This window comes from Alosa pseudoharengus, unplaced genomic scaffold (genome assembly GCF_046254945.1).
Source record: "Alosa pseudoharengus isolate Yale_2024_CS ecotype anadromous, Long Island Sound unplaced genomic scaffold, YU_APseudo_1.1 YU_APseudo_1.1_scf_10, whole genome shotgun sequence".
In the NCBI taxonomy this organism is placed as follows: domain Eukaryota; kingdom Metazoa; phylum Chordata; class Actinopteri; order Clupeiformes; family Clupeidae; genus Alosa; species Alosa pseudoharengus.
The window spans coordinates 31,473,125-31,501,041 of NW_027468565.1; the positions used below are offsets into that span (position 1 = coordinate 31,473,125).

The 27,917-nt window shown below is 40.8% G+C and overlaps 1 protein-coding gene across 1 annotated transcript; it reads right to left on the reverse strand.

Annotated features, from left to right (window-relative positions):
- Window positions 1-187: 187 nt before the first annotated feature.
- Window positions 188-27,864, reverse strand: LOC143138644 (aminopeptidase N-like). The gene is made up of 20 exons (XM_076299072.1): window positions 27,233-27,864; window positions 26,725-26,867; window positions 26,317-26,453; window positions 25,999-26,125; window positions 22,756-22,910; window positions 22,487-22,600; window positions 22,116-22,259; window positions 21,889-21,954; window positions 21,696-21,761; window positions 21,122-21,300; window positions 20,964-21,040; window positions 20,718-20,860; window positions 20,569-20,624; window positions 20,259-20,406; window positions 17,377-17,468; window positions 17,162-17,272; window positions 16,648-16,815; window positions 4,194-4,334; window positions 3,338-3,419; window positions 188-331 (listed from the first exon to the last, which is right to left on the reverse strand). The coding sequence occupies exons 1-20, from the start codon at window positions 27,862-27,864 to the stop codon at window positions 188-190; spliced, it is 2,925 nt and encodes a 974-aa protein (XP_076155187.1).
- Window positions 27,865-27,917: the final 53 nt, after the last annotated feature.

Genomic DNA, 27,917 nt, shown 5'->3' on the forward strand with positions numbered 1-27,917 from the left:
ATACACTTTAAATGATGATCACACTTAGATTTTCAATTTATTGTGTGTGATGTCAATAACGGTGGTTCTACTGAAAAGAACTGAATATATTGCGAAAAACTCATTTTGGCAGAAAAGGACTCTGTAATAATTAATAGTGGGACAAAAGACATCTTAATTTTTAAAAAATAATACAATTAAAAGTAAATTACGGCTTCAGCCAATTCAGTACAATGTCTCTGCTTTCTGCTACCCATTTGATGTTGGCCTGTGTTCTCTCAATAGACTGCTCCACAGCCAGGGTGCCTGATCCAAAGCCCACATCGGCGTAGTCCTGCTTGAACTGCTGGAGCTGTGGAGGGAAAAGTCAGAAGAGCAAAGAGCTATAAACTACTATAGCTAAATGGTATGTTGTGTGTGTGTGTCTGTGTGTGTGTGTGTGTGTGTGTGTGTGTGTCAGTGAGTTCTTCCACTAAGAAAACTTAATCTGTAAACTGTAGACTGCTGTTCTTGCATTGAAATTGATGCACAGAAATGAGTGCCTCATGAAAAAAAAGTCTAACATGCTGGTTGAGTTTAGTTGACTGCCACTAGAGGGTGACATAATAGCACTTGATGGCCAAAAGCAACAGAGCAGTCACTCAACTAGATGTACCGCAGAGCGGTACAAAATATGACAGCCGCCCAGTCCTGCACATGTTTTCCACAAAAATAAGTCACAAATTGTGTTCATTTCCTACTTTGTTCCTGCTTAGCTTCAGTAATTCAGCAAAGTCAGGGTATCTGCTGGTCTGGCTGCTGGCTAAAAACAAAAGGTGAAAGGCATATATGATTCTAACTGTCTCACTGTATTGCATTATGCACACTCAATTCTCACTGGTATCTGCTAGACAACAAGTACCAAAACATGATAAGTTCATAGATTTCACATGTAAAATACATTTTATACAACCCCACCCCTATCTTGCCTGTTCATAATTCTGAGAAATTGTTGAATTGTGTGCATTGTGCGTGTACGTGTTTATGTGTGTGTGTGTGTGTGTGTGTGTGTGTGTGTGTGCATGCATGTGCTTGTGGGTGTGCCTGTGTGTGTGCATGTGCATGCATGCGTACATATATCTACTGTGTGTGTATGTGTCATACGTATGATTACTGTGAATGTATGTGTGTGTTAGAATATCTGTTGATGCACATGTGTGCATATGGAATTGGTTAACATGACCCCTGGAGGCAAACATATACACATACAATATGCAAAAAATTGGTCATCCTAGGCCCTACGGTTCTCAAGATATTCACAGAAAACTCTGTTGGTGTACGGTCACTAAATGTACACATAAATTAATTTATTGTATGGCCCCCCATGAACCAAACTCCACGAAACTTGGCATGCATTCAGAGAGTGTCATAATGATCCTACACTTTCAATTTCGTGCAGTTTTGACCATGTCAGCCAGAGATATTGTGATTAAAACACCTACTTTTTTGCTTTTTAATTTTTAGCTAGGTGGCGCTATACATGAATTGAGTGGTAATAGGATGGGTTGACATGGCCCCTTAAGACCAACATACAAAAAAAGGTGGTCCTCCTAGGCCCTACGGTTCTCGAGATATTCACTGACCTACAGGCCAGTTGGTGTACGGTAACATAAATTAATTTATTGTATGGCCCATGAACGGAATTCCACGAAACTTGGAGTGCCTTCAGAGGGTGTCATAATGATCCTACACTTCAAATTTCGTGCAGTTTTGACCATGTTAGGTCACAGATACCTGCGATTACAACACCTCATTTTCACTTTTTTGTTTTTAACTAGGTGGCGCTATACATGAAATGAGTGGTTATGGAATGGGTTGACATGGCCCCTTAAGATCAACATACAAAAAAAGGTGGTCTTCCTAAACCCTACGGCTCTCAAGATATTCACAGAAAACTGTGTCTGCCCTACCCTCATTTCGGGGGGTCCAGTCCAGCGGAGGGGCTACAGATCAAAACGAAAAACGATGGTTCCATGCATCCTTTCAGTGTCCCGGGAATCCTTGACGGAAATTTGGCCATGCGAAAAAAAAAAAAGAAAAAAAAAATCTGACTAAACCTATATGACCGCCGCTTCGCTGCGCGGCGGTCATAATAAGTAAAGTGTCCCACTCTTATAGCCAGCCAAGCTAGATGCAACACAATGACCAGCAGTCAAAGAAGCTCTTGCCTATAGGGGGTATTTATTAACAAAAAAAATAATATTACAAGGAATTTTAAGGAAAAATGAGAAAAAGGCAATAAACGAAGTGGAAAACGACAGCAAGGCCTGTTTGTGCTTAGGATCTTGCCCATGGGATTTAGCAAATATATTTTGCCTTGTTATTAAAGTGAGTTAGACTTCAGACTAGGATTTTGCCCACCATTTAAATAACGGGCCCCTGGAGAGATCCAGCAGTTGCTGTTGTTTAAAGATATACTATGCAGTGTCAGGTATTTTTGGCAACTGTAAAACTTTCCCTAGAGTCACACATACTGTATTTCCATTTCACTCTGCCATTGTAAATGGCCTACTTCTCGTGGCATGTTCCCCCTGTACACAATGCAAATGCTTTTGTTGTGGAGTTGAAGGATTAACAACAGGCAAACACTATCTCCAAAGAGCTATATCTACTGACAAGGTAATGTCACGATTCTCGCAAGATGTCTTAGGGCCGACTATTCTTGAAGTTGCATGGCTGGTTCTCTGGTTAGCAACTCGCTAAGGCTATGCTGTATGGCTATGCTAGGTGAATGATTCCCTTATTACAAGTTTGTTTACCATCAAATTTGTTTCGTAAAGGTTATAATGAGGCAAATATCTTGCATAGTGTACCTTTGGGGTCATCCCTATGTTGCCCGGGTCCTATGTTCCCCGCTCGGGGTTAGGGTTAGGGTTATGGTTAGGGTTTTACAAAAGGGTCCTATGTCCCCCGTTCCCATACAAAGCGGGGAACATAGGACCCGGGGAACATAGGTACGCTCCCGTACCTTTAAGCTCGCATCTTTGCCTGGTTATTGTTTATGCATTTAGTTTTCCTTAGTCTACTTTTAGTAACCCTCAGTATATTTTTGTCATTAGCTGTAACCGATGACATCTCCCCGGTACCTCTGATATCCATACAGTCGAGATTCCAGTTTGAAACCACCACTCTAATCATATGCATGGTTGTAAAGTACACTCAGCAGCTAACATTTCAAATGAGAAGTACCCTCACTAGAAAAGATGACTCAACTCAAGGTTAGTTGCAGGAAGAACCTCACATATTCTAATCAGGTTTTATAGCCATGTGCTATTTGTATTTCTGAACCTGAAGTAAGTTACAAAAAATCATTGATTACCTGTTTCAGTTCAAATTCTGTAGAAAATCTCTTGGTCACACCATTGATTAGATTTGAGAAAGAGAAAGATCCTCCTCCATACCTGAAACATAACAAAATAAACTAGAAAAGCATTTCTTGAAGGAAATACCAGTGCATGCAAAGTCATTGCTAGGGTGTTTCTAAGATACTTAAGGTGGTTGCTAGGGAAATCCTGTTGGTTGCTAAGGTGGTTGCTAAGTTGACATTTTGGAAGTGGTTGCTAAGTTGTTTTTAGGGTACTTGAGGTGGTTTACTAGAGTGTTGCTAGGGTATTTATAGTGGTTGCTATGCTAGACTGGTTGCTAGGTTGGTTGCTAGGGTAATCATGTTAGTTGCTAAGGTGGTTGCTAGGTTGACATTTTGGAATTGGTTGTTTGGTTGTTGCTAGGGTACTTGAGATGGTTGCTAGGCTGTTGCTAGGGTATTATAGTGGTTACTATGTTATAAAAAGTGGTTGCTAGGTTGGTTGCTAGGGTAATCATGTTGGTTGCTAAAGTGGTTGCTAGGGTGTCATTATGGAAGTAGATGCTAGGTTATTGCTAGGGTACTTAAGGTAATTGCTAGGCTGTTGCTAGGGTAATTATAGTGGCTACTATGCTATAAAATGTTTAAAAAGTTATTGAAATTGGAAGAAATGGAGAGAAAGAGAAAGTAAGAGAAAGTGACGAAAAAGAAGTGAAAGAAAGTGGGGAAGAGAAAGTGAGCAATCAATGGAGAGACACACAGAGAAGAGGTTCCATTGAAGGTGCTGTAGTCAGTGAGAGAGCACAGGTGCAGTTGATTGCATTCAAAGAGCAATTCAATATTTTTGGTAGAAATTATTTTTTGTACTCACTCATTGAAAATGTACAGCCAGTTTGCTCTCATGAAGTCCCAAGCCAGAGGTTGGCCCACCACATTATTGGCAATGTAGACAATAGTAGAGGTAGCATCCTGTTTCCGAATCATGTCTGGTTTCAAGGTGTACTCCAGGTACCTAGAGAGTAAATACACACTCAGAAAAAATCATACTTGTGATGAGGTGCGAAAATAACATAACATCTACAATGTTATGTTTAGCTTATTAAATATATCTGGGTATGTTTACAGAGAACACAGATACATTAATGATACAGGAGAGTGGGCCCAGAGAGAGCTGCATGGATAGGAACTGGGGGCAGCCGTGGCCCACTGGTTAGCACTCCGGACCTGTAACAGGAGGGTTGCCGGCTCGAGCCCCAACCAGTGGAAACGGCTGTAGTGCCCTTGAGCAAGGCACCTAACCCCTCACTGCTCCCCAAGCGCCGCTGTTGTTGCAGGCAGCTCACTGCGCCGGGATTAGTGTGTGCTTCACCTCACTGTGTGCTGAGTGTGTTTCACTAATTCACGGATTGGGATAAATGCAGAGACCAAATTTCCCTCACGGGATCAAAAGAGTATATATATATATTATACTTATACCCAACAATTTTATGGAGCCAGGAATTCTGAATCAATGTTTCTGAGAAAAGTGGGAGAGAATGAGATAATTGAACTTGTAAAAACAAACATGACTTTAGTTAAGGAAGTAATTTCAGCCATGCACCAAAACACCCACTAGTGAACTAGTCATGGCAATTTCCATTCGACTAGTTAACTAGTGAGGTGCAAAAAGTGTCACTAGTTTACTAGTGTGCCCCAAAATGCCCACTAGTTAACTAGTGAAGGCCATTGCAGCCCCACTAGTTAACTAGTGAGATGCCAAAACGCTCACATGTTAACATGTAAAGGCCAAAATGCCCACTAGTTTACTAGTGAGGGTGTTGTGGGCCTTACTAGTTAACTAGTGGCATGCATATTTTGTTCACTAGTTAACTAGTTACACCTAAAAACACAAACAAGCTGACCGTTTTTGTCCACTAGTTAACTAGTGGAACAATTTAAGTCTCACTAGTTTGCATGTGTGGCAGTAAAGCAGCTCACTAGTTAACTAGTGCGCACAAGACACACACTAGTGGCTGATTTTGGAGCTATCTAGTTTACTAGCAATGCAAAAGGTACTCTTACTAGTTCACTAGTGACACATTGGCCTTCACTAGTTACCTAGTTGACATGTTTGGCCTTACTAGTTTACTAGTAATGGAACAGGACATGCTCACTAGTTAACTAGTGAGCATATCTGCATTATTAATGCCTTTCACTAGCTTTTAGAGGGCATTTTGAGCCTTACATTTTAGCTAGTGAGGACAAAACACTGTCCATAATGAACTAGCAGGAGAAAAATGGCATTCACACTAGTAAACTAGTGGAATTTGAATAAATACACAAACGGCTGGCATGTTGTGCAACTAGTTAACTAGTGGGACGTAACATTGTCCCACTAGTTAACTAGTGTGCAATGTCGCACTTGCATGCAAATGAAGAAGGCGGAACAAGGATTTTGATTGGTCCATTTAGGACTCAGAAACCTAGAAAACATGGCTGACTTCGTCCAGGCTGTTCTAAGAGCAAACTTTTATAAACTAAGATCGTTTGAGCATAAAAATATGTTTTGATAACATGTCTAGTGACAAAGTTGTGGTGTATTGCTGTAATCTTCATTCAGTTAATGTCTACAATCTTTAGTTTTTCAGTTATTAGTCTGAAAATCGCGATAAAACTGGAGGCATTTGTATATGCCTAGCAACAAAACGTTTCAGTAACATGAACATTGATGATAGCATTGCTAATGTGGCAAGACTAGCTCAAGTGGTTAAGCAGCAGGACATCATGTGGGAGACCAGGGTTCAATTCCTTAGAAGTGTGTGAAAATGTTTTCTTAAAGGAACACGCCACCCAAAATCAGTAGTAATATATGTTCTTACCTTAACTTTCACGAGTTGAGTCATACCTCTCCCGCGCCGGTAGGTGCACTCAAACGCTCTGTCGCGCGGCGCGAATGTGTTAGCATGTTGCTGTGCTAGCGGGCTCTGCCGTGGCCGTAGAGAGAGGAACATAGCAGTAATCAAACACCTCCATTTTTCCCCTACTTAAATACAGTTGCACGAGTAGTTGATAAAAATGTGTACATCACACAACATGAAACGTGGCGATTTTCCAAGCGAATAAACAGGAGAACTACAATGTGTGGCGCAATAGCACTTGGGAGTAGGCCTACTTCGACCTAGCGTGGTAATATTATTAACACCTAATTGTAGATCCTATCCACCACAGAGTTTAGAATCCATGCTGGATCGACCCTCAGCCTCTCCCTCCCGTCTGAGCGAGAGAGAGGCACACACACTAGAGATGCGCTGATGGGCTATTATTTCAACCATAACTGCATAGCAAAACTTATCATCCATCAGCCATCCATCAGCACCAAAGTTTGTTGACCAATTTTCAAAACTGCACCCGCCCACCATCCGTTGGTTGTTTTAATGTAGGCTATAGGCTATGGGTGATGCAGCGCTGCTGACGTGAGGCTAGAAAGCCCTTGCCTGTTCTAGAAAGACTGATCTAATGCAGCAAATATATTAAAAGGCTGAAGTCGTACATTGGCTAGGCCTATCCCCAGAATATCAGCAGCAAACTCAGTCTCTGTCGCGCAAAACAGTCTCCAAATAAAACGCACATCGGCCTGTTGCCTATTCTGCCATGCAGCTTGTGACCAGTGTTGGGGAGTAACGGAATACATGTACCGGCGTTACGTATTCAGAATACAAATTATGAGTAACTGTATTCCGATACAGTTACAAGTTAAATAGTTGGTATTTAGAATACAGTTACATTATTGAAATCAATGGATTACATGACGATACTTCTCTGTTTCATAAGTTTATTCAATCTCTAAATAAATTAAGGCAACTCCATTTCCCAGAAGCTCCTGAAAGCAATCTATGATGAAATTGTTTACATGTTTGTCTTGCACTAGCCTCAAAACGCAGCCAGCGCGCATTGTGGACGCGTCATCGGAGACCCTGAAATTACTGTTTGCACAGCAAATTAGGAGTAAAGTAAGTGGAGGTAACTCCTGTTCCTCACTGATAGTGGTTCCTGATGTCTGTTCAAAGGATATTTTCCCAAGTATTAATAGCTCAGGCTACTTCGGCCAATCGGTTACACAGTTTGCTAAGCAATAAACAAAGCCTAGTTCACGTGTTGATTTAGACCTACAATAAAACCAATCTCTAGGCACTGCATTCTAAGTTTTTTATTCTAACTTAAAATAGCTTTATGGATTATTATTTTTTCTAATTTGATCTACATTTACGTTTTTAAATGAATTATATGGTGCAGCCTCTGAAGAATTACATTTACAGGTAATTTGCGTTCCACCCGTCATATGCGCCCCTCACTTGTACTGGGTTGATGGCACCGAAAAATCTCACAGGCACACCTTAATTATAATTTCTGGCTACGCCCATAAAGTATGATGAGTGGAGGTGCAAAACGCACACCAGAAAAGAAGGTGCTGGCAACCAGTAAAACACTTGCAAAAGGAGAGAAGTGCCGCACACTCCCGAGTTACACATAGAAGTCTTTAATGTGACTAGAGTGTCACTCTAGTCACATTAAAGACTTCTATGTGTAACTCGGGAGTGTGCGGCACTTCTCTCCTTTTGTACGCCCATAAAGTAGCCTATTTATTTTGTTTGTTTTAATTAGCCTAGTCGCCTGCTGTAGTTTTAGTGGTCACCTTGCTATTTTAAAGTTGTATCAGGTAGCTTAGTTGACTTTACATTCTCCTATGTGGGCCTAACAATTCAGCCATTTGGAACAGAAGAACACACCAGAATAGGCCTGTTTAGTTAGCCTAAATCTAGACGCACCCTAGCGGCAGCAAATTACATTTGCTGACAGGGCTAGTCTAGCAACTCTCCGTTGGCTTGTGAGCTGGAAAAATTAAACTTCTATCAGGCCAATCAAATCGTGTATAGAGACGTTAGGCGGGCTTAACATAATGATTGATGGCAGAGTGGTTTGGCTTGAATTCCCTGCTACTTGAAAACAAAGAAAATGGATGTTGCTGTTGGCGAACAGCCTGACATGAGTTAAGCTTTTTTTAAGTTGGCAAAAGTTTGAACTAGCCAACTAGCTCAGCTAGGGGGAAAACGTATGGGATAGCGCTGTCCTTTTGCGTGCAGAGGGAATTTGAAAGACAACCGATTATCCCGCCCCTCGGACTGAGCACTGCCAACGGTGAGTGCCCAGACCCTACATTTTAATGTGGGTCTGGCTCGTCAGGCTACTGTTTAGTAGGCCTAAGCAGGATTTGATGGCTGCATTCCTACACTTATAAAATGCAATTCAATGCGGAAGTAATCTAAGTATTCAGAATACGTTACTCAGATTGAGTAACGTAACAGAATATGTTACAAATTACATTTTTGGGCATGTATTCTGTATTCTGTAACGGAATACATTTTGAAAGTAACCCTCCCAACACTGCTTGTGACAATATATCGTCCAAAATGCTTGATTGCATTGCATTCTCCACATTTTTAGCAAAATTTTCATGTACCACATCAGCATTTTTGTTCAGTGAATCTTTTGTAAATTGCTTTACAATTACCGTCGGGCCTATAGGCCTATTGCCTGGCTTGCCTCAGCTTCGGTCACGTCCTTTTACAATTTTATCATTGTAATAAAAAACGCAATTTGCCACATAATTTCAGCATGCTCCTGGCCTACTAATTAATGCCTATTGTACTTTATTTTTTGCAAAAAGAAAGAAATCCTTGATAAAATAACAAGTCATTCACATTATAGGCTACTTTACACATGTCAGGTTGACTGACAAGCCCATTCATTTTGACTGCACGAGCGCGTCTTTTTCAGACAGACATCGCAATTCATTTTATAGCAGGCCATCGGACAAATATGATGCCTCGATATTAAAGAAACTCCGACTCCATTCTGAAAGTCCACCGCACAACAGTGCAACGTGCATGTTCACATTTTTAGTAACAACCGCCAAACTTGCTTGCTTGCCTTACACATCTAAGTTTTCCGACTATTTTTCTTGCCTTCTTTTTCCGCTGTGGATGTTATGTAGTTTGTAGAAGTTTTAGCTCTTACGTTCTGAACATCTCACACTGCCATCGCCCGATGTCATTTCTGAGTCATATCACTCTCTGTCTCTCTTTTAAATGCCTATTCCCTGAATGGTAGGCTACAATTATGTGTTTTATATATAGGCTAATATCTAAACAAAATAACCCAGGCAGTCTCATCTAGGATATAACACAGGTTGAAGTCAACGTCAAGTTAGTTCTATTTAGGGAGGTGAATGTGTGTAAACATCTGTAGATGACTCAGAAATGACATCGGAAGACAAGGAGTGAATAGTGGCAAGAGGCAAGCCGAAGTCTGCTGACAAGGGCCCGACGGTAATTGTAAAGTAATTTACAAAAGATTCACTGAACAAAAATGCTGATGTGGTACATGACAATTTAGCTAAAAATGTGGAGAATGCAATGCAAACAAGCATTTTGGACGATATATTGTCACAAGCTGGCAGAATAGGCAACAGGCAGATGTGCGTTTTATTTGGAGACTGTTTTGCGCGACAGAGACTGAGTTTGCTGCTGATATTCTGGGGATAGGCCTAGCCAATGTACGACTTCAGCCTTTTAATATATTTGCTGCATTAGATCAGTCTTTCTAGAACAGGCAAGGGCTTTCTAGCCTCACGTCAGCAGCGCTGCATCACCCATATAGCCTACATTAAAACAACCAACGGATGGTGGGCGGGTGCTGATGGATGGCTGATGGATAAGTTTTGCTATGCAGTTATGGTTGAAATAATAGCCCATCAGCGCATCTCTAGTGTGTGTGCCTCTCTCTCGCTCAGAGGGGAGGGAGAGGCTGAGGGTCGATCCAGCATGGATTCTAAACTCTGTGGTGGATAGGATCTACAATTAGGTGTTAATAATATTACCACGCTAGGTCGAAGTACTCCCAAGTGCTATTGCGCCACACATTGTAGTTCTCCTGTTTATTCGCTTGGAAAATCGCCACGTTTCATGTTGTGTGATGTACACATTTTTATCAACTACTCGTGCAACTGTATTTAAGTAGGGAAAAAATGGAGGTGTTTGATTACTGCTATGTTCCTCTCTCTACGGCCACGGCAGAGCCCGCTAGCATAGCAACATGCTAACACATTCGCGCCGCGCGACAGAGCCTTTGAGTGCACCTACCATGGCGGGAGAGGTATGACTCAACTCGTGAAAGTTAAGGTAAGAACATATATTACTACAGATTTTGGGTGGCGTGTTCCTTTAAGCTTTTACTTACTTTTGAAACCATGTGCAGTTAATGTGTGCAGTTAATGTGTACAATCTTTTGTTTTTCAGTTATTAATCAGAAAAGCGCAACTGAATGGATACATATAATGGTTGCCTAGCAACAATAAACAAAGAATAATATTAAAATCGATCCCTTGAATCTTTGGTGTGGATCACTAAGAGCTCACTTGTTAAAGCATGGGGTTTCCCTGTTATTATTAAAAACCATTTTGACAGAATATGAGATACTGCATACTGCAGGCTCTGCTTTACTATCTATACTGAAGTACCGTTGCAGAGCAGTGTGTCACTTCAGCCACTAGGGGACACCCATCATGACCTGATGGCGAGGCTATGAACATAATACCCAACCCAATTCAACCCACCCTCTCATTAGAATTTGCATAATAGCCGTTTCAGGCACTAGTTAACTAGTGAGCTGCTTCACTGCCACACATGCAAACTAGTGAGACTTCAATTGCTCCACTAGTTAACTAGTGGACAAAACGGTCAGCTTGTTTCTCTTTTTAGGTGTAACTAGTTAACTAGTGAACAACATATACATGCCACTAGTTAACTAGTAAGGCCTACAACACCCTCACTAGTAAACTAGCGGGTATTTTTGCCTTTACATGTTAACAAGTGACCATTTTGGCATCTCACTAGTTAACTAGTGGGGCTGAAATAGCCTTCACTAGTTAACTAGTGGGCATTTTGGAGCACACTAGTAAACTAGTGACACTTTTTGCACCTCACTAGTTAACTAGTCGAATGGAAATTGCCATCACTAGTTTACTAGTGGGTGTTTTGGTGCATACTAGTAAACTAGTGACACTTTTTAGACCTCACTAGTTAACTAGTGGGCATTTGTGTCTTCACTAGTTAACTAGTGAGCAGTTCTGCCTTCACTAGTTTACATGTAAGTGTCACATTGAAGCCACTAGTTTACTAGTTAAAGTTCCTTTGGCCAGCATGTTAACTTGTGTGCCACATGCAAATGTTGTGGGTGGGATTTTGTGAAATTCTGCGCTGTGATTGGTTGTCATGTTCTATTTGGACATAGGGAGCCAATAGAAAGCCTCAATTTCCAGAGTTCTCCGCCTCCTAATTTTAATTCTGCGCCACTAGCGGACTAGTATGAATTTAGGCTTCAAATAGTTTACTAGTATACATTTATGACCTCACTAGTTAACTAGTTTGGACAAAGGATGCATCAACTAGTTAACTAGTGAGCCTGCTGCCATCACCTAGCTAGCTAGTAAGCCATTTATGGTTCACTAGTTAACTAGTGACATTGACCTACTCCAACTAGTTAACTAGTGAGGAGTTTTGCCTTCACTAGTAAACATGTGCACATTTTTGGCTGTCACTAGTTAACTAGTGAGACCCAAAAGCCTTCAACTAGCTGACTGGTATGCATTTTGGCCTTTACTAGTTAACTAGTGGACATTTCTGGCTGTCACTAGTTAACTAGTGTGCACAAACATGGCTCACTAGTTAACTAGTTGACAAAAATGGCTTGCATGTTGGCCTGATATCAAGATATCAGAATAAATGCTCAAGCGGCTGGCCAAATTACATAGAAGTTAACAAGTGGGAATTTGACATTCAGTAGTCAGCTAGTAAACATTTTTGTACCTTACTAGTTGACTAGTAAAATATAGAAGTCTTTAAACTAGTTAACTAGTGCACATTTCAGTGTCCACTAGTTAACTAGTGAACATGCTGAGCATAACTAGTTAACTAGTAAGATATGAAACATTGCCACTAGTTAACTAGAGAGAATTTGGGCCTTACTAGTTAACTAGTGAGCATTTTGGCTGTCACTAGTTTACTAGTTCACACAGAAATGGCTCACTAGTTAACTAGTGGACAGAAATGGCTTGCATGTACATGACAATTATGCCTGATATCAAGATATCTGAATAAATGCTCAATCGGCTTGCCATAATGAACACTCTCTACAGCACGCTGATTCTACCTTATTTATCGTACTGTGTTGAGATCTGGGGAAATGCCTGCAAAACCACTCTATAGCGAACAGACAGATAGCGAACGCTGTGGTACTTGGTATTTATCAAACTTTCACTTCAGCGGGTAATCTGCGCCTTTCTCCACCCCCTACCGCAATTTACGAAAGTCCACAACTGAACGGTGTAGCCTACAGTACATACAAGCGCAGTTGAATGAAGTTAACTGATGACAACATTAAAAAGAATCAAACGGTTAGCGATCATAAAATAATACAATACATGATAAGATGTCAACAAGCAGGGAGATAATGAAGATCAGTAGTTCTACTCAAACTACTTGTGCACGTAGGCTATGGAAGATTGGTCAAATCTATAAGTAGGATATCTTAAGTGAATGACGTGAAAGTGAAAGTAAGACATTCGAAAGGCCAATGAAAGTTAAGGTTGCCTTTGATATAGTACAAGACGCAAAACTGGTGCTCTAAATAGCGATTCTGTTATCTTTGAAAGGTTCTCTTATTGATGCATTTAACCGCTATTTGGGCGCAGAATAGATGTGCGCTTTCATGGCCAATTTTTGTACCACGGAATACATAATTAGGCGCTCTTTACGCTTCCCCTCCCATCTCTTTACGGTAAACTCCCACTTTCCCCTTGACCCTCCCATGAATGCATGCATGACACAGAAAAATGCAATTTCCCATTCTCAGCTCCCGACAGGCAGTCTGCGCTTTTTCCTCAATGCGTACTGTTTGTATATACCTCGCCATGATTTTACTTACACGTTGCGAAACAAATACGCCTGGGCGCAAAAGCGTTAGTATATCTGGCCCAGTGTGCACAGTTCAGAAAAGAGCAATACAAATTGTGGATAATGATGGCTTCAATGATCATACTAATTCATTATTTCTTAAGTCAAAAATACTGAAATTCATGGACTTGGTGAACCAGAAAACTGTGTTAGTTCCAGTGTTGTGTGTAACTCGTTACAGTAACTTAACTACTTTTTCGGGTACGCCCTACTACCGAAAATTCATTAACGAAACGTAATTCCTTTTTCAATTCAGCGCAACGTTACTTTTCCCACAGACAGATTTGACAGCGACACTGCCTTCTCAGCTGCGTGTTTGCGCAATAGTCACGAGTTCCACGTGGTACGTGACAGAGGCTGGTAGCATACAGCATGAAGAGCAATCGTGGAGAGCGAGAAGCAGCCAACGCTAACTTTTGAGGGATGGAGGTATTCCCATTACTTCAAACTCATTGAAACTAAGGGGAGGAATGTGAGTGTAAGGTGTACACTGTACCCTGGCGAGAAACTTTTGTCCACTGCCGTTAACTCAACTGCCAGCCAATTGATACGATTTGCACTAGCTTTGCACCTATTTCGGGGTAGCCTGTTTAATTAAAGAGGATAAGGCTATAAAATATTTTGTGTTCACCTATATGCCCATAAGATGTACAGATACAGATATTGGGTTCTGCCTAAAGTTGAGCAACATAAAAGTAACGTAAAATGTTACTTTCCATAGAGGGTAACTAAGTAAAGTAACGGATTACTTTTTTAAGAAGTAACGAGCAAACATTACTTTAACTTCCACAACACTGTGAGAGAAAGTGGAATAGAACATTATGTCCAATATTCCAATATGTGGTTTAATGTTCTGCATTTCTCATTAGTAGGTCACTTTGATACTAAAAGTATGATTCTATGTAATGACTTTATGATATCTGTACTGTCCCTGTGTATATCTCTGTGTGACTGTGTTTAGAGATAGGCAGGAATATTATGACTTAGCAGTGTTTCACTGTTCTGCTAGGCTGCGTCAGTAGCTATCTGCTCCGGATTGCCAGGCTGCCACAAATCAGGGTCTGATTCGGTGTAGTCCATGTGAGATGGGATGACCAATGCCATCTCCCGTCAGCCTGGAAGGATACTTAAACTCTAACTATTTCCTTGTCTAGTTAGAGCAGCTGATGGATCTTTAGGTGAAGTCATGCTGTCTCTCCCTTGATGCGCATCATTGTAAATAAACTCTATTCCTGATTTTTCATACTATTGGTCTGACTGAGTCTCTATTAAATCTATGGTATCAAAATTACCATCAGTTTATGGAGGTTCTACCGAGATTGATAAGGATTATATTGATCTATTGAATTAAGGATTATTCTTTTTACCAAACTTACTGTGTGTTATCCCTCAGCCCGCTGGAAAGACGCGCTCTCCGTAAGTAGTACGTTTTGTTCCTTTAAAGTGCTACAGTCCAGGCTGAGTGGTACGCTGCAGCAACGCTGCAGCAACGCTGGTCGGTCAGCTGTACGCTATCAGGCTCGCTGGACAACAAGGGAGAGGGAGTTGAGCAAGATTACTGTTGTATGGGTGGTACGCTGCAGCAGCGCTGGTCGTTCAGCTGTAAGCTATCAGGCCCTTGACAGAATTGGGCATTTGGCCCCGAAAGAAGGAACAGATTGTGTGCGCACACGAAACCCGTCTAAGTCAACGAATCTCCTGAGAGTTACAGATGTTTTGAGTACAGGTCTGGGCGAGAGATCACATTCACTGGGTTTGCCTAAATTGGACAATCTGTCAAATTTTGAGACCAGTCACTTTACGGTAACCAATCAGGAACATGAGTCAGTTTATGTCTCAACATGTACGTCTATGTATGTTTCTGACCTATGGGTTATGTGTATGTGTGCTTTGCAATTGTTTGCTACTCTCTGATACCAACATGTCTGAGTGTCAACCTGTCCCTGCTTGAACTACTATTTGGCATAGTTTGTTCGCAGCTGCAAAGCTATTTGAATCTAAGAAAACATCCACCTCATCTGCTTACTTGGCAGCTTTGTCTGTCTGTGGCAGCCACACATGGTCAGCAGCATTAGTTGGGCCAAACTAAGATAAAGGTGGGGACGCCTATTCAAAACATCCCAGTGCTGCTAACATTGTGTGTCAGCCAATCAAAATTACCATCAACTGTATAAAGCTCGAAATAAACTTCCTCCCAATATACAAACCATGTTTAGGTAAAAGAGAAGGGGGTTATGCCCTCAGAGGCGAACTCAATTGGAAACAACCTACCTGTAATACAGTAATGAAAAGCAGGTGCATATCTGTTGTGCAAAGTTATGGAACGTATTACCAGATGAATTAAAACGTAGTTGTCTTCTAATTTAATGAGAATGAATATCGTTATTGTCATTATGGTTATATCATCATTATTTAGGATATTATTCATCTTATGGTGGCAATGTACTGTATATAAGTACTGACCCTTTAATGTTATATGTAGGCAGGTATGTATCTATGTAGCTATGTATGTATGTATATATGCATGTAAGTAGGAAGTTATCTGGATAAGTGCATATGTTCTTTAGTTTTTTCTCTCTAGAATTTATTTTATCTTTCTTGTCTTGTCAATTGTCCTTGACAATTTGTTTGTTACTCTTAAAAATGTGAGGGGGGGGGGCTGATATGCTAATATAAGCTGTAGCTTCTGACCCTACCCTTTGGTTACGACCACCAATAAAGATTGCTAGATATAGATATACTGTAGAAATAGATAGAAACGGTGATAATAAAATATGTATATTTTGGTAGTTTGGTCTTTTCATGTAGCCTTGGCAACTAGCAATCTAGTATAGGCCTGAATAATATCCACATGAAATGACACTTGTTAAACTCACCTCAACATGTCTTTTGCAATCATTTAACCCGCCATGGGCAATGCTAAAGTCACTAAACAGTGCAGCTTGCAAGACTATCATTATTTTTTACTCTTATGAGACAAGAGTACACTTTCACTCTGTCTTGCATTCGCTTCAGACACACACACCCCCCCCCCCCTCTCTCTCTCCCTCTCCGTCGTGTGCGCGCTACACTCAGATGCATACGCGATTTGAAGTCTTGGTATTGTGTGTGCTGCGCGCTCTTGCTCGCTGACATGACTCTCTCGATTTCGGGAGATTTTTTATCTAATTTGTGTGCATCAGTGAGCCGTTATCAAGATGTGGGAGACTCCCGGAACTTCCGGGAGACTTGGGATGTCTGAAGGTCACAGTCCAAGGTTACAGGAGGGGACCTCACCTGTTCAGGAGCCAAGGCTGTGAAGCGCAGGCCAGTGCAGCCCTGAGCTTATCCTGCTCAATGGCGATGGTTGCCTCTTTAAACATCTTCCAGCCATGGTCCCATTCTACCACTCCACCAGCGGCAATGGCACTGCAATAGACTGAAGACCGTAGGTTGGGATGGATCCTGATGAGGGTCAAAGTTACAGGGGTGAGGAGGTCACCAAGATCGCTAAGCATCTTCTCAGCATGGATTCCCATCACAGATTACTTCATCAGTTTGTTGCACCAAGGCCCATCTGAGATAGTTGGGCTTCATCTTTATCAGCAGGTGTAAGATCATACAACTAAATGTTGTTCAGCATTTGATTTTTCACACTTGAACAGCAGAGACAATGATTTAAATAAGTCTTTGAGTTTCATCCCCCCAACAAGGTTTTTATATTTCTTATACCATCATAAGTATACACTGTGTTTATGTCCATTCAAATCAAATCGATTAAAAATTGAAAGGCATATACTGTAGGACTCACGGGTTGTTATGTGGGTTGTTCATCCAGCTACCATACCATGCGGTGACCTGATCAGTGCATGCTTTAATTCCTGTGCTACAGGCCATCCTCAGTGCATTCACCTGGTTGTACCTGCGGGAGCCAACCGACAGCGATCACCATCACCTGTGGTAACTGAACTCTTTTGAACATTTTACACTTATTCCACAGCAATGAATGACTGGCAGAACACCTACTGGTCAGCGTGCCGATCCGGTACCTTTGTCCAGTCTGCAGTAAGGCCTTTGTAGTAATAAAAGAGGGGCTCCACTTTACCTCTCATGTACAACTATCATGAGGACACAGCAGAACACCAGTCAACCACAGGTAAGGAGTAGAGCTGTCAAAACTAACACACAGGGCATGAAATTGGCACCCGCCCACACGTTAAATGCGGGTAACTTTTGTGATTGGCGGGTGAAACTGTCAATCTACCTGCCACGTTGGCGGGTAGCCAATAAGACAGCAAAACACTGAGCAAGGAGATGCACTGTCGGGATTGCCGTAGGAAATGTACTCTTTACTCCGCTACATTTTCAATTGCCTTTCGTTACGAAAACAAGTTTATTATTGGAGAAAGTATCTCAAGGGAGAAAAGAGCACCTCTCCCCGGTACACAACGGCGTGGGAGAAAAGAAACGGCTTCAGAAAGCATTGCTACGTTTCCCTGCGATTATAAAAGTAATGTCTGGCCTATGTAGCCTACTACACAGAAGTAGATGTTCTATATAGCTAACAACTCAGTTAACGCAATGACGTCCTGCCAGTTGCTGCATCTTCTGGTGAGGCTGCCAGAGTGCTAACGAGACTAGAGGTATGACATGACACGGAAACTTCCACATATATTCATTTCTGGCCAGCATCGTTCAACAAGCACATTGGACAAGGAAAGTAGGCCTACAACTTAATTTACAAGCAAAGCAAATGCACTGGAAATCGAGCATACAAGTTAGAAAAAGCCTAGCATTAATTTATGTAGCCTCAATGTTGCAGGACATGACATGAAACGGTCGGCTGAGAAAACAGATAGCCTGCTCTGTCGCTCTGCCCGAGTGGATATGCCTAGGCTATTATAGCCTAAATATAGGTCTACTCATAATATAGCCATTGTTTTTAGGTTACATTGTCTGTATGGTTAAGTTATAACCAGACTTCTAGCAATGCAAAGCAGAAGAATCAGCTGCAATGTATTGGAAGACTGCTTTTCAATCTATAGCCACGTAATGCTTATTCTGGCTATGACAAAGTATATTAAATAAAATATATTTGAATTGGGCTTTTAAAATATGTTTGACTATATGATTAGCCTACAGAGGAGGAGAAAAGCAAATAGGCATAAAGGATACTTGTGTATCCCTTTAAAGGTCCATCAAAAATATAAAAATGTAGGCATACAAAAAAGTAACTTGTTAGGCCTACTTGAGTAATTTCTTAACAAAGTACTTTTTTACTTTTACTTGAGTACTGTAATGTGTATTCTGTACAAGTTCAAGAACCATTCTTATGCATTTTCTGAGTCGTTTTGGCTGGTAAAAAACCACTGTGGCAGGTTGATTTCAAAATTCACCTGCCACAGTGGCTGGTGGCCAAAAAAGTTAACTTCAGGCCCTGCTAACACATCAATCGTTCCAATTCATTTGATTTACACAAATGCTGTTGTAAGCTTAGTTCTATGGCTAGGAATCATATGAAACTAGATACACCTGGGTTTTGTTATTTGCTTTAACTAAATAAGAAGTATGCCTTTCAAGATTACAGTCAATGACCTTGATGACAAGATAACAGTCAATTACCTTTTATTGGAAATCTGTTGATTTGTTCTGTATAGAACTGTTCAAAGTTAAATAGATGCAATTAAACGATAGCATTTTCCTTTTCGGAGTGTATATTTACGCCCCTGGTACGAATAGCCTTGGCCACACAGCTGAGCTATTCAGACCATGTGACATAACAACAGAAAACATGGTGGACATTCGTTTTTTCTTCAGCAGAAAGTGAAGAATTCTGAAAGGTTTCGGCACTAATCTTTGTTGAAATTAAGTTTTAGATTGAAAAGTTTTTTATTTTCATAATCTTCGTTCAGTGAACACATACATCAGTTTGTTAGTGAACAGAAATTTTGTGAATATAACACTCAGAGCTACGAACTATAAGTTCACCTGCAAACACTACTGTAATTGTGGAAGTAGATAGTGCAGTGGTCACAGACATGGTTTAGTATGTGGAAGACTGGGGTTCAATTCCCACATGATGTGTTTTGGTAGAGTGAGTGCGCACGTGTACCAACGTCTCTGGAGAGAAGGCGCGCAATTTGAACAAGAAATTGGTTCTCAAACGGAAGTTTTGATTGCAACAATTAACTAGTTCACGCACCAGGGTGTAAATAGCATACATTACTATATACACCAGGGTGCGAATAGCATCCACTTCTAACTATACATTGATGCAAACAGCATACCTTATTCAGAGTGTCTATTACACAGCTGAGCTATTCACACCCTGTGACGTAAACAACGTTGTTTTGTTTTTTTATTACATTGTGTGATCAATATGCCAGAGTAAATGCACAGGGGTGCAAATAGCATACACTAATATTTGTACCAGATGTGGTATTAATAGAACACATTGCTGTGTGCATCAGGGTACGAATAGCATACATTGATATTTGTACCAGACGGAGTATTAATAGAACACATTGCTGTGTGCACTGGGGTACGAATAGAATTCACTTCTAATTGCACCAGGGTACGAATAGCATACACTGCTAGCTGTACCAGGGGTGCAAATAGCCTTACCCTTTCATTTTTGGTGTTGATTGTGCATTAATTCGATGATCTTAACATATCTGTTATTAAAAGCTTTAAAGTAATTATAAAGAAGTCATTCAATTTGATTAATTACAACGAAATTGTGTGATTAATTAGTTTGTTCATTTGTCAGTCCTAGTAAAGAGCCACACCATCATGCTTCATTTTAGAATATGATGTCATGGCACTTTTAAATAACAAGCCAGACATGTAAGACACCATCAAATGTGGATCCACACCTCTCTGTTTGACAGTAGATCAGAAAGACTGACCTGCAGGAGGTTGTAGATCTCTGTGCGATCGAACATCAGGTAGAAGAAGTCCAGGTTGTTCAGAGCAGACTCCCATGGCATGTACTCCCTCTCTTGCTCCAGATACCTGGTCATCTCCAGAGCTATTCTGGTTGGCAGAAGTTTTGCTCTAGAAATTTGAAAGAATATGAGTACATAGTAAAAAATATTTGAGGAATGTACATTCAACATTGTGAAGAGTACTGAATGAATCATATGCACAATAAAACACACACACACACTCTCTCTCTCTCTCTCTCTCTCTCTCTTCCTGTATCACTACACCACTCACCTTGCTAGATTAAAAGCATCATCGATAAGTTGGGCTCTATGGATCACTGGAATAGCCTGGACAACAAGTAGATGAGATGTTATTACAATAATTTCCACAGACTGTTTCTGGTTGTATCCAGCTATCTAGACATACAAAGACCCACTTACTCCATGAGACACTCTGAGTTGTTCACGAAGCCTTGCATAGTTTCCTTCATCATATAGGACTCTGTAGTATCCTGACACATCAAGGTTTACCAGCAGCCAGTCATAGCGATTCTGCATGCTGACCTTAGTCTCATTTCTAATTTCTAGAAGTGATGGAAAATCCATCTATTATTCAGTCTGAAACGGTATTCAATGTCATTGGCTTTCGTGTTTTTGAATAACACCCCACAAAATTGTAAATCTTACCTGATTTCTCAAGTAGCCAAAACTCTCCACTTAAACCGCCAGCCTTCCGAAAAGTAATGGGCACATACCATGTATAACTGTGAGACAAAATGGATACAGTCACAAAAAAACATCTTTGAATGTCAGTCATTATTGTGGTCAACCACCGAACCACATACTTAAACTCAGATGGTCTTTCCACCACAGAGTCGGGGTCCAGCAGGAAGTGTTGCTGGGATACATTTCCTGTTACGGTATCTATGGAGACCACCGGGAAGCCCATCTGGAGGACCCAGCGGTTCATGATGTCATGGACTGTTGCTGGCAAACGCTCACTGGTCCCAGTTTTCACAGCGGCCTGCAGAACAACAATCATCTTTCAGGGCTGACAGTGTGAGGAACCAGACCCATGAAGGTCTCTACAGAACACATCACACAAGCAGGTAGAGGTCTGCTACCTCATTAACACCTCTGGGGATGAACATTGCTCTGCCTAAATAATTATATCAGTTAGACAACAGAAATGACTAAGAATCACAGAGGCATCACCCAAACAATCATCAAGGCACCTAAGAACAAGCCACCTACTGTATTAACTGACATCTCTGCTATTTTTGTGTGGAGCCTCTTTTCTGACTAAAAAAAATGCATTGTCTCTAAAATAACATAAAAGCCATTAGCAAGCTATATCAGCCTGTATTTAAGCTTCAGTGTGAATTATCTTCTTGAGTTTCCAAATAGCAATGCACTTACTGCTTGCAGGTGGTCCCACAGGTCAGTGTAGACAGTGTTACTGAAGGCAAACTGGTTCAGGTACGTCTGTAGGAACAAGAAGGTGGAGATGAGGGATTTCAGAGACCTCAAGTATGTATACCAACAGAATGATGCTAGATGCTAACAGCAGCACTATAATAATCCAGCACTATAATAATGAAGGGATACCTACACTAAGTCCCATTGCAAAAACATCTTCAGAGAGGAAGTTGGATAGCATTCTTAGAACAGAAGCCCCCTGTAAACAATAAACACACAACATACAATGCATACGAATGTAGTCACAGTTCGCAGATATAATGAATATGTGTGTGTATGTGTGTGTGTGGGTGTGGGTGTGTGTCTGTCTGTATGTGTGTGTGTGTGTATGTGTGTGTGTGTGTGTGTGTATGTGTTTACCTTGCTATAGGAGATGACATCAAAGAGCTCACTGATCTGCTCAGGTCTTTGGATCTCGTCCTCTTTGGAGGACAAGGGATGAGAGGAGGCCAGGGCGTCCACTGCAAACACTCTGTGCACGTCTCCCAGGACAATCAGGTCTTTCTGTAAATGGAAATGGTCACAGTGAAGCAATACACACGTTCTTTCCGTGAACGTACGGATGTCAGTAGATAAAGGCACCCCATGATTTGGTTCTTGGTGCCAGTCAGCCATTTGGGCAGAATGTAATGTATTCATATAAACTCTTGTAAATTGTGTGTTAAGACTTGTTCATAAGAGCTTGAAATAAGAGACTCTTAAAGGAGGCGTGATGTGAGCAGAGTACGTACAACGCCCCAGGCTGGCTCTGCATAATCGGCGCCCAGATACTCCACATAAGACGCAAAGCCTTCATTTAACCAGAGGTCATTCCACCACTTCAGGGTCACAAGGTTTCCAAACCACTGCAAGTCAAGTCAAGGAAAGTCAAGTCACTTTTATTTATATAGGAGAAGCATTTAATGTTGTTAGTGTGTGTGTGTGTGTGTGTGTGTGTGAGCGAGCTGTCCCCTGAAAGGTTCTATTTCAAGTACACCAGACTGTGAAATAAGCAACACACCATGTGTGCGAGCTCGTGCGCTATGATGCTGGCAATCTTCTCCTTGTTGCTGTTAAAAGACACGTCGGGGTCGTAGAGCAAGGCCGTCTCCCTGTAGGTGATCAGGCCCCAGTTCTCCATGGCTCCGGCGTTAAAGTCGGGCAGAGCAATCTGGTCTACGAGACAACGTTCAACAAGAGTTTAGATGATGACTGAATGCATGACAAAAACTTAGAGCAGAGCAGATGACATCACACATTCAAGAAAATCAAAACAAGAAAACATTCAAAAATAGCGAGACTGTAGTAGCCTGGTTGACTACTGCGTTTTAGCAGGTTTATATTATTATTATTTATTTTATTTTATTTTTAGAATTTTTTTTATTTTTAATTTCTATGAGTCATCATAATTAGGTACCAGGAAGTAAATCAAATAAGGTAAAAACAAACTCAATGAAAAAAGGAACAGTTTCAGAATTTCATCAAATCAGTATTTCATCTGTACTTTTACACAATATGCTTCCTTTAATACTTTTTAGTATTTATTATTGATTATCCCGACCCAATCCTACCAACCCACTTCCCTTCCCCCCACCCACCCTGCCATCCATCCACCTCTCCCTTCCCCACCCACCTCTCCCCCCCCATTAACCCGTACACCCCACACATGGTCCACATTCACTCACCACAACAACAACAAACAACAACAAAAACAACAACAACAAAAATAAAGGGGTTCTAAAGATACATTTTAGAGGGCATTATAAATTTGGCTCCATTGGCTATCAAATTGTTTCTTTTTATTTGTGTCCTCTGACATTGATCTTTCAATACACAGGTAATACTTCATTAAGGCCTTCCAGTTATCTATTGAAGGAGCTTCCTTATTTTTCCAATTTTGCAATATTCGTTTTTTAAAGATAAGAGAGGAACAAAGTGTCTGCCAGCTAGTAGGATATCTTATCCCCTCTATATCCTGAAAAATACACATTCTTGGAGAAAATATGATTTTTCTGTTGGTATACTTAGATAACCAAATCTCTATGCTCTCCCACACCTTCTTAATTCCTTTACAGTACCAAAAGGCATGCATGAGGGAATCACCATAGGTTACATTTTAAACATCTATCTGATGATGTGTTATCAAATTTGCTTATTTTATCTCTCGTATAATATATTCTTGTCATTATTTTAAACTGTATTAATCGCAGATTTTCATTAGTAGTTAATTTGTATGTTAGTGACAAGCATTCTTTCCATTTTTCTGTAACATCAACTCTTCAGTCCATTTATTGTATATACTTTATAGTAATACATCACTGCTTTCCATGCTTATCAATAAATTGTACATAGAGCTGATCAATTTCTTCTTTTTGTTACTTTGGCTTAAGATCTTAGCCATTTCAGGGCTGATTTCCTTTCCCAAGTCGAAATTCCTAGTCATCCAGTTCTTCAGTTGCATGTACCTAAATATTTCTGTGTCTTTTAGGTTAAATTTGCTTTTTAATTCACTGAATGGTGCAACAGAGTCGTAATTTGTGACATCTGACAACCGCTGGGCGCAGCGCAAAAAAACAATAGCCTCCCTGAAACAATGTACCAAGCGATTATATCGGTCATACCAAAACCGGGTAAGACCTGCGAAAAACCTTCTGATTATAGGCCAATAAGCTTAATAAACTGTGATTAGAAGATCATTACTAAAATCTTGAATAATAGACTAGTACAGATTCTACCAAGCTTAATCCATTATGACCAAGCTGGTTTTATACAGCATAGGGATTTAAGAACTAATACCAGAACATGCATCTCCCTCACTCAATATGTAAAGAAACACAAAATAGATTTAACATTAATGGCAGTTGACGCGGAAAAGGCCTTTGATAGACTAGAATGGTCTTACTTGTTTAGGGTGTTGGAGGTATATAACTTTCCAGTAAATTTCAGAAATATGATTAGAACCCTGTACAGGTCTCCTAAAGCATATGTACATACAAATAGAATTCTATCAGAACCTTTTTCATTAACTAGAGGCACTGCCCAAGGATGTCCTCTCTCACCATCATTGTTCGCATTGGCAATTGAACCCTTGGCACAAAAAATTAGAGAGACAAAAGAGATAAGAGGTATTGAGATAGATAAAAAAACAGTTTAAGCTAAGCTTATTTGCAGATGATCTATTACTATATTTAAGCAATGCAACCACCTCAGGTCCACACGTAATGAAAATAATTTTCAGGGATCTCAGGTTATAAAATGAACATGGCAAAAACGGAGCTGTTGGCAATAGACTCTTCCAAAAAGGACTAAAAATTCACACAATTTCAGATACAGAAAAAATATATAAAATATCTTGGAACTTATATTAGCCATGACAAGACCCAGCAGTATAAAGATAATTATCTTCCACTTGTGAAATACTTTAAGAAAGATGTTAGGAAGTGGCAAGATTTGAAGATTAATTTAATAGGAAGAATAAACCTCTTCAAGATGATGTGGCTACCAAAATTTTTATTTAAATTTCAAAATATTATATACTATAACACCTCCTAAAACCTTTTTTAAAGAGGTAAATTCGATAATTTCTTCGTTCATTTGGTCAAACAAGGCATGTAGATTAAAAAGGAAAGTTTTGTATCACCCAAGAGCAGAAGGGGGTCTTAATCTCCCTAACTTAGAGTTTTATCATGTAGCAGCTCAGACATTTTATATTGATCGTATAATAAATAAAACAAATGAAGATCCATGGGTAGACATACAAAACAATCAAGTACAATGCAACAGTTATACTGTTAGCACTTTTTTCCAAAGACAGCATTAAATCAACAAACTTTGTTATTAATAGTACATTAAAGGCATGGAATAAAATAAAAAAAAATCTCCATCAAGAAATAGGGCTTCCCAGGCACATACAAATATGGAACAACCCATCAATAAATATACAGAGCACCCAGTTATACTGGGAAACATGGATAAAAGCAGGTTTATATTATAAGAGGCTCTGGAAAGGTAAGGTATTTTGGCTCTGTTCCAAAGGGGAAAAATGGCTGACATTAAAGATACTGTATCTATCACAGCAGCGAGGCAGCAAGGTGATGCCTTCTGTTTAACTGTTCAGTAGAACAATTGCTCTACTGTCGACTGTGTAATTACAACTCATAGTATCTATTAACCTTGCCGTGGGTAAAGTATTTACTTCAGAAAGTCTTCATGTAGGTAGCTTTGCTAAATGTAACTTTTTTGAGTGCTTTGGTTGAGTTCTCACCTGACTTTTTCAGTGGGTAAGTAGCATTGTAATATGTCTCGAAGAATTTGAGGATGGGTCCGGTCACATTAAGGGCATACTCGCCCTGTCCTGCTGCGATGGCCTTTCTGCGTGCAAAGATACGGATCTGAAAGAGCACAGAGGGATTCAGTCAGATCTGGGGATACTGCTTTACAGAGTAGAAACTACACAGTCACATGTAGATGAACTCTGGAAACATACATTCACCTGGCAATTTCATAAGCATGCAGAAAATAAATGCAACATTCAACTGGCAATTTCATTTCATAAGCATACAGAAAATAAATGCAAGTTTACCGAAACATCTCCTTCCATTGCTTGTATAAAATCGTAATCACTGACAATGAATGCCAGCAAGTAAGTTGACATTTTTGGTGTTGGGGCAAATTTAGTCCTGGTAACCTCCATTTTATCAATAGTCACGTTCACAGTCTCTGAAAAAATAATGAATATGCCTTTTGAAAGTATAGTCATTCAAAGTCACAGTATGAAATATTGCAGAGTATGCAGTTAATTAAATAGGTCATAAGGTCAAAGAAGGCACCAATGAGGTATAGACAGTAAATGATCAAACAGTAATAAAAACACCATTGCTTCTCTACTTGATTTCCCCTATGTATCAGACCTAAAAAATCTCTTTGGACAAGGGAATTCTCCATAGCTGTGCAGTCAGTGTGTTAACACACACACAGCTTCAACACTAACCAATGTCCATGCCGTTAGACAAGCCCACAGTGCCCCGTGGGTGGATGAGGGTGATGTTGAAGATGGCCTTCATGGCCGGCTCATCAAAGCACGGGAAGGCTTTCCTTGCATCGGTGGGTTGCATCTGAGTCGTAGCCACCACCCTGATCGGTACAGAAAAGGCACAGTGCTCACTTCATGCAGACAAGTTTCAGAACGTTTCAGTCACTGACACAGTGAGTAAACCATTCATAGGAGATTAAACATTCTCTTCATTGTTGAAATAATGTAAATGGACCAGTCTTGGAGAAAATAGAACTAACAAGCTACAATAAATATGTACATATAGTACATGCATACAAATTACGCATATCAGAATCAGAAAAAAAGACATTTTATTCACTAAGTAATGGTAGTGAAGGGAATTACTTCTGGTGTTGGTAGATTAACATCATCTGGTCATATAATCTGTGAAATTAACTGTAGATTAAGTGAGCTGCACTGTAATAACTTCTGATAGTGAACTCACTTCTCCATGCCGTCCTCCATGTAAACGCTCCTGTAGAAGCCGCCCAGGTCATCTGCCAGCTCCCCTGTGAATCCAGTATGCAGCACGTATCGCGGGCCGACCTTCAGATTCCCGTTCAGTTTGACCACCAGGTACTGAGTCCGCACCTCCAGCCAGGTGTCTGTGATGGCTGGGGGCGTTGAGCAGTCCTCGGCGGTCAGCGTGGCCAGCTTGCCGTCGCCATTCACCGTGAGGTTGAGCTTGTTGGAGTGGATGAGGATGAGGTCGGTCTCCTTCACGCACCTGAAGGTGACCTCAGAGTCGCCGGTGAAGATGTACAGGCCGGCTGGGTTTTTCGTCAGCCGTGGCCACAGGGTGACCTCGTAGCTGTCCGGCAGTATGGAGTCCGGCAGCCGGTACTGGTGCCACGGCTGGTTGAGGGTTGGGGTGGTGACAGGTACGCCCGTCGTCGTGGTGGTGGTGGTGGTGGTGGTGGTGGTGGTGGTTGGGTTCACCTCAACATTCTTGGACTTCTCCTGGCTGTAGACAACAGACAGGCCGATGATGGTGGCCACGGCCCCAACCCCAGCGCCCAGGATGATTCCTACTACCCCGACCGCCTTGCTGATGAAGAACCCACCTTTCTCTGCCATGGCTTACTGCTGAAGCCGAGAAGGACAAGAGGAGGCAGCTGGTAGCTTCTCAC